General features: G+C 41.5%; 1 protein-coding gene across 1 annotated transcript in view; it reads left to right on the top strand.

Annotated features, from left to right (window-relative positions):
• Positions 1-6,123: 6,123 nt before the first annotated feature.
• The window catches only part of ARID2 (AT-rich interaction domain 2), a 172,074-nt gene continuing 167,021 nt past the window's right edge, over positions 6,124-11,176 (top strand). Inside the window, 3 exon segments of the mRNA XM_030548903.1 lie at positions 6,124-6,700; positions 6,860-6,953; positions 8,061-8,158. Of these exon segments, the coding sequence (XP_030404763.1) occupies positions 6,609-6,700; positions 6,860-6,953; positions 8,061-8,158 (284 nt within the window). The 5' untranslated portion in view covers positions 6,124-6,608.

Here is an 11,176-nt window from a genome sequence, read left to right as displayed (position 1 = left end):
CCACCTGCACCCCTCACACCAAATGGGAGCTGCCCAGGTAAGTGTCCCCACACCCAACCTCCTGCCCCAACCCTGAACCCCCTCCCTCATTCTAGCTCCTGGTCAACCCTTCACCCCCAGCCCTCTGCTCGGTCCACTCCCACCCTCAGCTCAGTGCAGAGAGAGGGGAAGAGAATGGGCCAGAACCAGGGAGAAGTTAGGTACCCACTGTATGTGGGCAAGGCCGGGACCCCAGACTGGCAGCGGGCTGAGTGGATCCGGCAGCCAGGATCCCGGTTGGCAGGAGCCAGCGGATGGAACCCCTGAGCGGCAGTGGGCTGAGCCATTCAGCCCACTGCCAGTCTGGGTCCCGGTTGCTGGCCCCACACAGCCTGCTGCCGGTCAGGGGTTCTGGCTGCCAGACCCGTCCCAGCCGGGGTCCTGGCCGCAGGCCCCACTCAGCCCACTGCCGGTCTAGGTGAATGGAACCCCAGACCAACAACGGGCTGAGCGGGCCGGTGGCGTAAAATCAACATTTTAATTTCATTTTAAATGAAGCTTCTTAAACATTTTGATACCTTGTTTATTTTACAATACAACACTAGTTTAGTTATAGAGAGAGAGAGACCTTCAAAAAAACATTAAAATGTATTACCGGCACGCGAAACCTTAAATTAGAGTGAATAAATGAAGACTTGGCACACCACTTCTGAAAGGTTGCCGACCCCTGCTGTACAGTATCAGCATTAAATTTAAGTACAGCCGTCATGGCATCAGAAAGATACTACTACCACCAAACAATCCAGACCCAACTCAGGTGTAATTGCAAAGCAATGCTTTCACAGTGGCTAGTCATGCTTACTTTAGAGATTAAGCAAATGAATTGAATGTAAGCAATAGAGTATTTCTTTTAAGAAATTGTACCAGTTGGTCCATCCCATATGCAAATCTCTGAATTCTACCATTCCCCAGATATATTTACCACAGTATCACCACTTTCACATCATTCAGAGCCTCAGTTTTAATATCTTTGCATTACAGGTATGCTAGTCTTGAATTTACATAAAGGAGAAGTACTTGCAGTAATTGCATTATACATAAAAGTTGTTTTTCAAAAAAGTCTGAAAATTTTGTACTTACTATTAAATAGTAAGTACATATTGTTACATGTAACAAGATTTTTTAAAAAGTTTACTTGCATGCAATAAGACTTCGTATATAGTGAGTTTTTCCTTTTATTTGTGTGTGTGGAGTGATGGAGGGAGAATTCTACACAGTAACACTACAATGAACACTTAGTTTTTAAAAAACAGGAAAGCAGAAAACAGATTGGGAGAATTTAGGAAGTATAATTCCTGAATTTACTTAAACCAAGGTTTTCAAATTGACTAGTTATGAGATGATGGTATTTGTTATTGAGATTATTTAAAGAGTCAGTTCTGCAAACCCCTACTTACATGAAGAGTCCCAGCACCTTCAGTGGGACTACTCATGGGTAAGAATTTACAGACCTGCCATCATATTGCAGGTTCTTTTCCACTTTAAATATGATAAAACAAGCATGGTACATTAAAATTCAGTATATGCTTAAGAGCCCCTATTTTTTTAAATAGGATAATATTGCACAGTTCAGTAAAGATATTTATCAATGATCTGCAGGTTTTTAGTAACGTCTTCTTTAAACAGCCAGTACTCAAAAGTGTAATAAAGAATTAAAAAGCATTAAAAGGTAAATAGGGGGAAGGAAAAATGGCAGGTATTCTATACTTTTGCTCAGTAAATACCCCTTGTTAGAGAGAGTACACTTTTCAGTATTTGTGAGCTGTGCAAACATCGAAGTCTTGAAGTTAACACCAACACTTCTACATGTGTTGTTACTAAAATGCTTGAAATATATCTGACTGTCATGTGAAGTGTCTGACTATTTCTCCTGTAGCCAAATGCTCAACCCACAATTATAGTTACAGTATTCCTTTCCAACATTTCATCCTATACTGCACAGTACCGTGTGCACAACTTAAGAAATGCACTACATAACTGCCCTCTCTAGCCCATATAATGGGCTGCAATTACCAAAAAATACTAGCTGAGAAAATACACTAGCACTTCAATTTCAAGAACTTACAAATTACTGAGATAGTAGTTCCTATCAACATTTGGCTAGCAAAATTACATTTCTGATTAGCAGTAACTACCATTTCCAAGCAGCAAGAGTAGCAAAAACAAGAATGAAAAGGGCCAGTGAGAAAAGGTGAGCAACATTTCACTCTCCAGAAAGGGAAACACAGTAGAGTAGTAGCATGCTAACAATGCTGCTGTGACCTGGCCTGTAGAGAGCAGCAGTTGGACAAATAGTTTGCAAGCATAACAGAGGAGACTCAGACAAAACAACAGTAAGTGGAGATTCAGACAAAATGACTAACTGGAACTATAATTGTGAAACAAAATCCCCACTGCTCTACATCATACTTGTCTCCCCACCCCCTTTAAAAAAATTTTTTACAGTATAAATAATCCTAGATCAATCATTAAATCTGCATGATCTACAAGAACATAAAAAATTAAAGTAAATCAACTGCCTTGTACGTATAATCTAAACAATTTTTGTAATTTAGGTTTTATTTTACATTTTATACCAATTTAAGTTACAATTATAAGAACCATACAATAATAATGAAGGGAAGCTACAGTAAGGCAGTGGCATTTTGTTCTTTCTACCTACATTTGATCTATAACTTTTTAATATGTCACACTAGAAGATATTTCATAACCTTTGAACACCACTCATTTCAAGTGATTGCTGTATATTCAGAATTCCAATTTAAAAAAAAAATCAACAACCCTCACCTTTCAGAACCATGAACAATGCACCAAGACATAAAAGTCACCTTTGGAGAAATTCAGTAAAATCTTAATTTAATTCCTTCTCCAACCCGTCCCCTATCGCTTATCCCGGAGGAAGCTACACTTTTACTACAAGAAATAAAAAGCATTGCAATATTGCAAACATTAGTTACAAAACCATAAGAAATGGAACCTAGCTATACCAAATTAAAGTATAAAGATCAAACCATTGTTTAAATTTAAAACATATATTGTTAAGATGTCAGAGTCACGGGTTAGAGTCTAACATAGACATTTTGTACCTTGCTGTTAGCTAATGAAAACTGAAGCATCAACCTAATAGGCCGATTCCAAAGGCCCGCACTAAAACAACCAAACAGTAATTAAGTGCTGAAATTGACCTAATTAACTAAACTAAGAACCCAGATCTTCCTGCAGCTCCTTGCAGGTTTGCTAGATTCCTACAGCAATAAAGTTACATAAACTGAGCTGCCAACCACGAGCTCAAGAATGGAGAGGTTTAAGAGCAAGGGGCGAGCTCGGAACAAGGCCTCCAGGAGGAGACAGCAAATCCGCACCCATCCCCACTGCCGCTCGCAGTGCACACCCAGTGCCCGAGACCTATCCCCCACGGGGAACCTCCCCGCCGGCGAGATCAAGGCAGCGCCTTGCTGCCGAGCATCCCAGATCGCACCGGGCAGAACCATCGCCCCGACCACGGAGCCACAGCTCCGGAAGGTCCCCGCAGAGCTCTTGCTGCCGGCTGGTCCCAGCGCTCAAATCGCCGCTTCGCCCGCTGCTCGCCTCCCCCGCGCAATGCGCGCACGCTTTATAGAAAGTCTCTTCTCGGGGGCGGGGGGCCGGTGAAGTCCCTCACTACTCGTAACGTCGCTTCGCTGCCGCCTTCTGCGTCTCTGCCACGGCCAAGTCCCGCGTTTTGTTGACAGCTCTGTGGGCACAAAATGGGGCTGCAGCCGCTTCCATGGGCGCCGCCATTTTGTGAGGAGCCGCCGTTGTAGCTGCTGCTGCACCCGCAGCCTCAGTAGCGGCGGCAACGGCAGCCCAGGCGTGTTGGAACGGTGGCAGGGGTCTGTGTAATGGTTGAATACAGTGACCCCCTCTAGGAAATCCCCAGCTGACAGTTACGTAAGGGACCGTGCGCAATTGCTTTGCTTAGCACGGAAACCCACCTAACCCTGCTACGCAATCTGACTATCCTTCTCTCTGCCCCCACCCGGACTGCATACAGGCTAGAAAAATGATTCACCTCTGCCAAGTCTCACTCACTCAGGGAGACCCACCCCTCTTGAGTTCAGAAGCATTTTAAGGCATGGTTCAAACTGTCTCCCGCTCGTGAGAAAGGCTTTTGCTGTGTATGTTTCAATTAGATATTTAGACCCCAAGTCTTTATTTTCTTTTAAATCTCTCATTCGCATTATCTCAGCTTTAGCAGCCTTGTATACACTACTGTTGAAATACCAACCCCCTCAAAATATCATAGGGGTGCTGATCTGAATGTTCTTTGGGTTTAAACTGAATTAGGGACATTTTAAAAACAAGGCTGAGTGATACTTTATATATTTTTCACACAGAATACACAACAAAATCCTCCATCCAGAGAGGGAGAGGCTTGAAATACTGCCTGAGAGTTAATTCCAAACAGAGGGATTTCTACTTCCCCCTCTCCACAATGAGTGTGACCTAGAGGGCAGCTCCTTTCCAACATCTTACTATATCTCTGTCTCTGTGGGTACATTCAAGGTGAAAGAGCAGTCAAGTTAAAAGAAAAAAAAACCTTATGTAAAAAATGGTTTATTCACTTAAGTAAGTTAGTACAGGGAGTATAAGGGCATTATATTTTTCCTTTAAGTGCTCACTTGGGGTCATAATGTGCCATTGGTTTTAAAACAGACCTTCTTACTGACTTTAATGAGGAATTCTGCTTAAAAACTGCTGAATATGGCCTTGGATTTCAGTTTATGGTCTGTGAGAGAGAAATGTTCCTCCATAGTCTTATAAAGTGGAACAAGTGCTCACCTCAAGTTCTATCTACTCTATGAGAAGGACAAGTGTTCACCTGGATTATCACTTACTGGTCTGTAAATGAGGGATGAGTGTTAGGGAGGACTCACCTGAGATCCCATTTACTGTATGATCCCATTCCCCCTTCCACCCACTCCCACTTACTTTAATGGGAGCGGAATGGTGGCCTGGATGAAAAACTATAAAGGCATTCACTTGGGTTCCTACATACTATATGAGGGACAAGAGTTTACCTGGAATATCATTTATTGTATGCCAGGGGACATGTGGTGGCCTAGATGCTGGACCTCATTATAAGAGACATCCTGTTCAATCAGCAAAGAGTCCTGTGGCACCTTATAGATTAACAGAAGTTTTGGAGCATGGGCTTTCCTGGGTGAATATCCACTTTGTCAGATGTTCAATGTCTATGAGGGACAAGTTTCCCTCCCTATGAATTGTATGAGGACCAATATTAGACAGAAGCATACACGTGGAAATCCCATTAACTGCTCACAGGCATATATGTGACTTTGTCTGGGGTGTAGTATTAATAAAATTGTTTAATTACAAAGAATATCACTTCTTAACCAGAAAGAAAATATTTACCTAGCAAGATAATTCACTCCCCTAGTGACATACCTGCCTAAGAGATCACTCATTTAAGGGATCAGACTTCCTCATTGGGAATATTTTACGATATTTAACCTCTTACAGGAGTTTGGGGGCCTTTGAATGAAGTATGTAAAATCCCCCTTATCATTCAAAATGACAGAGTGAGACACTCAAAAGTTTGGTTTTAAGTCAAAATCCTCCCTTGACCCCTTAATTTTGTTAACTCAGTACATTTGATTTAGGCCAATAATTTTAATACAGATATTTCAAATCAAACTTTCCTGTTTCCTTGTTTCTCCCTCGAATAAGTCACTGGAATAATTCGTCCCTTTAAAGCCTGGGAAGAAGGGCACATTTCCCCTATCCCTAACCCTGGAACAACCGGTAGTAGCCGTTTTTTCCCGTCCCTCTTCTCCTTCTCCCTTTTCTCTTTCCGCCTAGCTTTGTGTGAAGTTTGCGGCACATTGCAGATGAGCCCTTAGTGGCGAGAGGAGCCTATTGTTCCCCGCCAGGAACTGCTTGCTGGGGCTGTGCTGGCTTTCGCCTTTCGAGCTGCCTTTTGCAGTACCTGGGCCGGCCTCTGGGGTTCGCTGTGTTGCGCTCTCGCCCAGGCAGCCGCACGGCTGCCTCAGATCTTTTTGTCTGAGAGAGAAGAGAAGTGAATCCCGCTGCCGCCGCCGCCGTACAGTGTGTGTGTGTGAGAGAGAGGGAGAGGGAGATTGCATGGAGCCGCGTCTGTAACACACACACTGTCAATACCTCACTCCAGCTCCCCCGCCCCACCACAACACTAACCCAATTCATTGTGTGATCCAGCAGCACCATGTTGAGTCTCATGTGCAGGCTGGATCGGTTGGGTTTGTGGTGCTGAGACAGGCAGCGGCAGGAATTACTGAGAGGTGCCCCTCTCCCTCCCTGTGTGTCTCTGCCTGTGTGTTGTGTGAAGACGGGACTCGCAATTACCACGCTCTCGGGGGCTCCCTTATTCCTTTTAAACTTTTTTTTTTTAAACAAGCCCCTCTCCATGGCTGATCCCCGGCCGAGCACGGGCACCTGGGTCTCGTAAAGACAAGGAGGAGCCGGGGATTGTTGTTGTTGTTGTTTTTTTAATTGGATTTTTTTAAGAAAACCTTTTTTAATACAAAAAAATGGCAAATTCGACGGGTAAAACCCAACCAGACCAGCGGAGAAAGGGACTCGCTTTCCTGGACGAGCTGCGGCAGTTTCACCACAGCAGAGGGTGAGGAAAATGGGGAGATGGAAGGGAGGGGGGGAGGCTTTTAAACCGGCCAGATCCAACTTCCAGCCCCTTCCCTGAAGGACGCGGCAGCCCCTATGAGGGGAGAAAAGGGGGCAGAGTTGACAAGTTGTGTTGTTTTGTGTGTATCGCCTTTGGCAGGTCTCCTTTTAAGAAGATCCCTGTGGTGGGTGGGAAGGAGCTGGATCTTCACGCTCTCTACACCAGAGTCACCACTTTAGGCGGATTTGGGAAGGTGAGTGGAAGTTTTAATTTGGGTTTCCCTCCCAGTAACCTCTTCTCAAAAGTCTCCTCTGACCCTCGGGGGCAGAGAGGGGAGGTGGGGTGGCCGGGAAGCGTCCCATTGAAAGCCGGTAAGGGAAGGTGGGGGGTCGAATAAGGAAGGAAGCAGGCAGGCAGGTTGGTGGCTTGGCCTTGTTGGTAGAGAGATGAAGGGGGATCGTTGGGGGTGCACCGTACACACTGCTTGTGCCTCCCTTTCCTCCTCCACAGCCCCCTTTTTCCTTCCCCTCTTCCCTCGGAGAAGGAGAGAGAGCAGAGTGTGTAGGTGTGCGTTTGAGTTTGTTTCTCTCGCTTGCGATTGCTGCTTTCTGTGTGTTTCACACAAGCAGAGACGGAGAGGAGCGTCTGAGTGCAGTTTTAGTGCAACTCAAAATTAGCGGGCATGTTTAACATCGATAATCGGCACGGAGCATGGGCTAGGAAATGATCCTCGCAGCCGGGGGGGACTAGGCGCTGCCCTCGGAGCCCTTCCCGGAGAGAAATAACAAAAGGGGCACCCAAGACGGTGTGTAATCAAATAGCCATCTTTAGGCTTCAAGGCTAGGGACAGAAATGTAGGCCTCAAATGAAAGGCCTCTCTGTGTCTATGGATCTGTCTTGAGGGGGACTCACCGGGACGGCTCCCCTGAACCCCGGACGCCAGTGGGCGCCCCCTCCAAGACTTTGGTGAATCATTTTAAACTTCTTTTGGTTTTTAACGGACCGCGTTAGGATTTAAAAGGGGGCGACAGAGGGACTCCCGATTGGTTATTGTCCAGGCAGTAAAAACAAAACAAACACCTCCAAAACAATATAATCCCTCCGTTTCCCAGAATAACCAAATACATTAAATAAAATGTAAAATAGTGGTGAGGGGCTGGGTTATACCTGAGAGGAGACCACCAGGGACTGTCAATGAGAATATAGCCATATATCCCATATATATAGATATAGATCTTTCTCTGTATAGTTTTCATATATTTATTTGTTTCATGGCAGCCCGTATTCCTTGTAATGTTCACTATCGAGGATATGTATGTGTGTGTGTTGTGTATCTCTGTCTGTATGTTGTTTTTGACAGGTATCTGAGAAGAATCAGTGGGGAGAAATTGTAGAGGAGTTTAACTTTCCCAGAAGTTGTTCTAACGCTGCCTTCGCTTTAAAACAGTATTACTTGCGGTAAGTGCTGATAAGGGTTCTTTCAATAGTATTATTGAGCATGGGATAGCATTTTATTTTCAATGTGTGTAAATTTAAAAGCAACCCCACCCACCAAAAATACTCTGAAATAAAGCACTTCCTAACTGATTATTGAACAGTTTCACTAGTCAGTTGAAAGTAACTATGTTGTGATTGTTTATATTTGTAATCTGTTTTGTTATTGTTTATATTTGTATTTTACATCTGCCAGCCTTAAACCTATCAGGTAAATTTAAGTCCGTAAACAATAGTCAGGCCTTTTTTATGGATTATTTTAAATTGACAGTACAGTAAAACTGATACTAGCAACCAAATTAGTATATTAGTTATTGAAACTTTGTGTCATTTCAGCGCAATAAAATGTCTATTGGTAGACTTGGTTACCTGTTTATGAAGTTAAACTCTGGTTTAAAAATACATATTTTGTGGAAACATAATTTGCTTCTCAACAATATATAAATACACAATTATCAGCTATTTGTAGTATACAATATTTTCAGTTGATTTTTATCATCTAGAGTTGTCAAATAGAGTATTTTATTTTTTTTCAGTTACTTAAAAGTATCAGTTTCCTGCATTTCCTTCCCCCCCCCCCCCAGTGATCTTATTAAGTTCCTTAAAGTAATGCTAAGGGTTATTTTTCTGACCTTTATGAACCTTATAGTGCATCTTTCAGTTTGGTGCATGTGCTTCTGTTCAGTTACTAAATGGTCTTTTATTAATGTTAATTATAACTTTTATCAACTGTAATCTACATGAAAATATTCTTACATATATTCTAAAAGTGTTTGCCATATGTTTAAGGAGCCAACGTTTATGTTTTTAAATTATATATATTACAGTAATTTTCCAATTTTTTAATGACAAAATTGATACAGGCTGTGCTTTTTGTATGTGGTATATCCTCTGTTGTTTTAATTGTTGATTTTTGTTTTCTCACAATGCACAGAAGTTATATCTGTGTCAGGTTAGCATTCTGAATTAGAAAATGCAGTAATTGCACAGGTGCACTTTCTATTGGCTGTCCTAGATTGACTTCCAGCTTGAAGCTGTAGAGTTCACAGCACTGTGTAGAGCAGTTATTGAGTTACAGTCAAGTCTGGAAAACCTTAGTCAGATATCTGTAGCTACTGGATTTGTTTTGTGATGGCATGTTATTTCTTTAAAATCCCCACCAATTGAAGAAATAAACTTTTCTAACACTATGTACTATTTTAATGGCTATTAGTGAACCTAGGAATAAATTGGAATCTCATTTTTGGGTGTTTTCCATCAATTTTTGTTTGTTTGTTTTATTAATGTGCAACATTGAGAGAATATTGCTAAAGATGTACTGGATGACAGGAATTGCTTTTTGCTTTTTTTAGTTTTCCTAATGGACTATGAGATCTCAAACTCCTGAAAAATGTACTAAAGTTGTAATATGATGATTGTTGTCTGACCCCTCCTTCTTTCGTGTCCATATTTTCAAATCAATAAATGTCAGAATACTCAAGCTTGTTGCGCTAATAGGTTGTATACTCTTTGGGACAGTTACTGTGCCTTCTTCTGTGTTTTGAAAGTGTCTTGCACCCTGTGGTCTTTAGCACAATTCAAATATTAAGTAATTTAAAATATATAATGTGCCATTTTTTATTTAAAAATACATTGGATTCTTATTAGACCAAATCACTAAAAGTTTGTATATTGTTACCATAGTAGTATTGGAAGGGTATTAAAAATACCAGTTTTTTTCTAAAAGATTTACATGAACAGTCATAACAGCTTTAAAAGAACTGTAATTGATTTTATTTTAGTGAAAATAATTTTTAAAAAAAAATTGTTAAAATGAAAAATCTTTAAGAACAGTTTACATTTTTCATGGATTTCCAATTTTTAGATGGTATAGTTCAAGAACAGCCTATCAACTATTTTTTCATAGTTTTTGCTATTCTTGTTGGCTCATTGTTGGTAATTCCATTGGAAGATGAAATGTTTACTTAACTAACTTTTTTCCCTCCACTCCACACTCATTGGTTTGTTATTGCAAGGTTGTAGTTGGGGTACTGACTTTTTGTTTGTTTGTTTGTTCAGGGTTTTGGGGGGGGGGAAGAGGTGAGGAGAAGAGAAGGAAGAAAGACACCAACACACACGTTTTTAAAAATAACTAGTGATATTTAGTGCCTCATTGCCTGACTTAATATTCCTTAAAGGGGCCTTATTTCATGAATTGTTGGACATCTACCTTCTGAATATCAGGCCCTTGTGAGGAGGTTCAGTTTAGATACACAAAATCATTAGTTACTTTTCAAAATCTTGGCCCACAAATTTTAAGGACTTTTGCAAACTGAACTGGTCAAAATTTGGGCCTAACAACCTTAGAAGTTTTTCCCAGTGTGTAACATTGGGCCTGGATCCTGTAAAGAGACCTGCACAGGAGCCCTGTTGAACTCTATGGCACTCATTGATGTTCACTGTTTGTGCCACCTGAGATACATTGTGCATACACCAAGAAGAAGAATCACGTGGATACCTTAGCAGGTTTGGAGCCTTGATAGTTTGTGATAGTAGGAAGTTGTATCTTTCTGTGAAGCATCTGGCATTGCACATTGTTTGAGATAAGATCTCAAACTAGGTGGACCATTAGCCTGTTTTGCTATATCGTCTCTTAGGTTTGTGTCATTTTGATTTAAAATTATTGCGTAAATAGCTAGCTATTTGTATGACACACTGGTGATCCATTTGTCTTCATCAAATTGAATGTCTTGTCAAAGACAAACCACACCCTTTTTCAGGCAGTGATGGGGGTTGTTTTGTTTTTAAACTGTAACTATTTTTTGATGTTGACTGTTGTGGAATTTTGCCAGATGAGTGTAAGAGTGTGTTTTAGCCTTTATTAAAAACATAAATTTCAAACTGGATACGCTCCTGATCCCATGATAAACAATTCAAATAAGCTAAAAAAAATTCTCCAAAAATTATATGTGAGAGACTGCCTTAATCACACTAACTGTTTGA

The sequence above is a fragment of the Gopherus evgoodei genome, chromosome 1 (assembly GCF_007399415.2).
Source record: "Gopherus evgoodei ecotype Sinaloan lineage chromosome 1, rGopEvg1_v1.p, whole genome shotgun sequence".
NCBI classification, from domain to species: Eukaryota; Metazoa; Chordata; order Testudines; family Testudinidae; genus Gopherus; species Gopherus evgoodei.
Note: the sequence above shows the minus strand (reverse complement) of the source record. Positions and strands in the feature narration are given on the sequence as shown.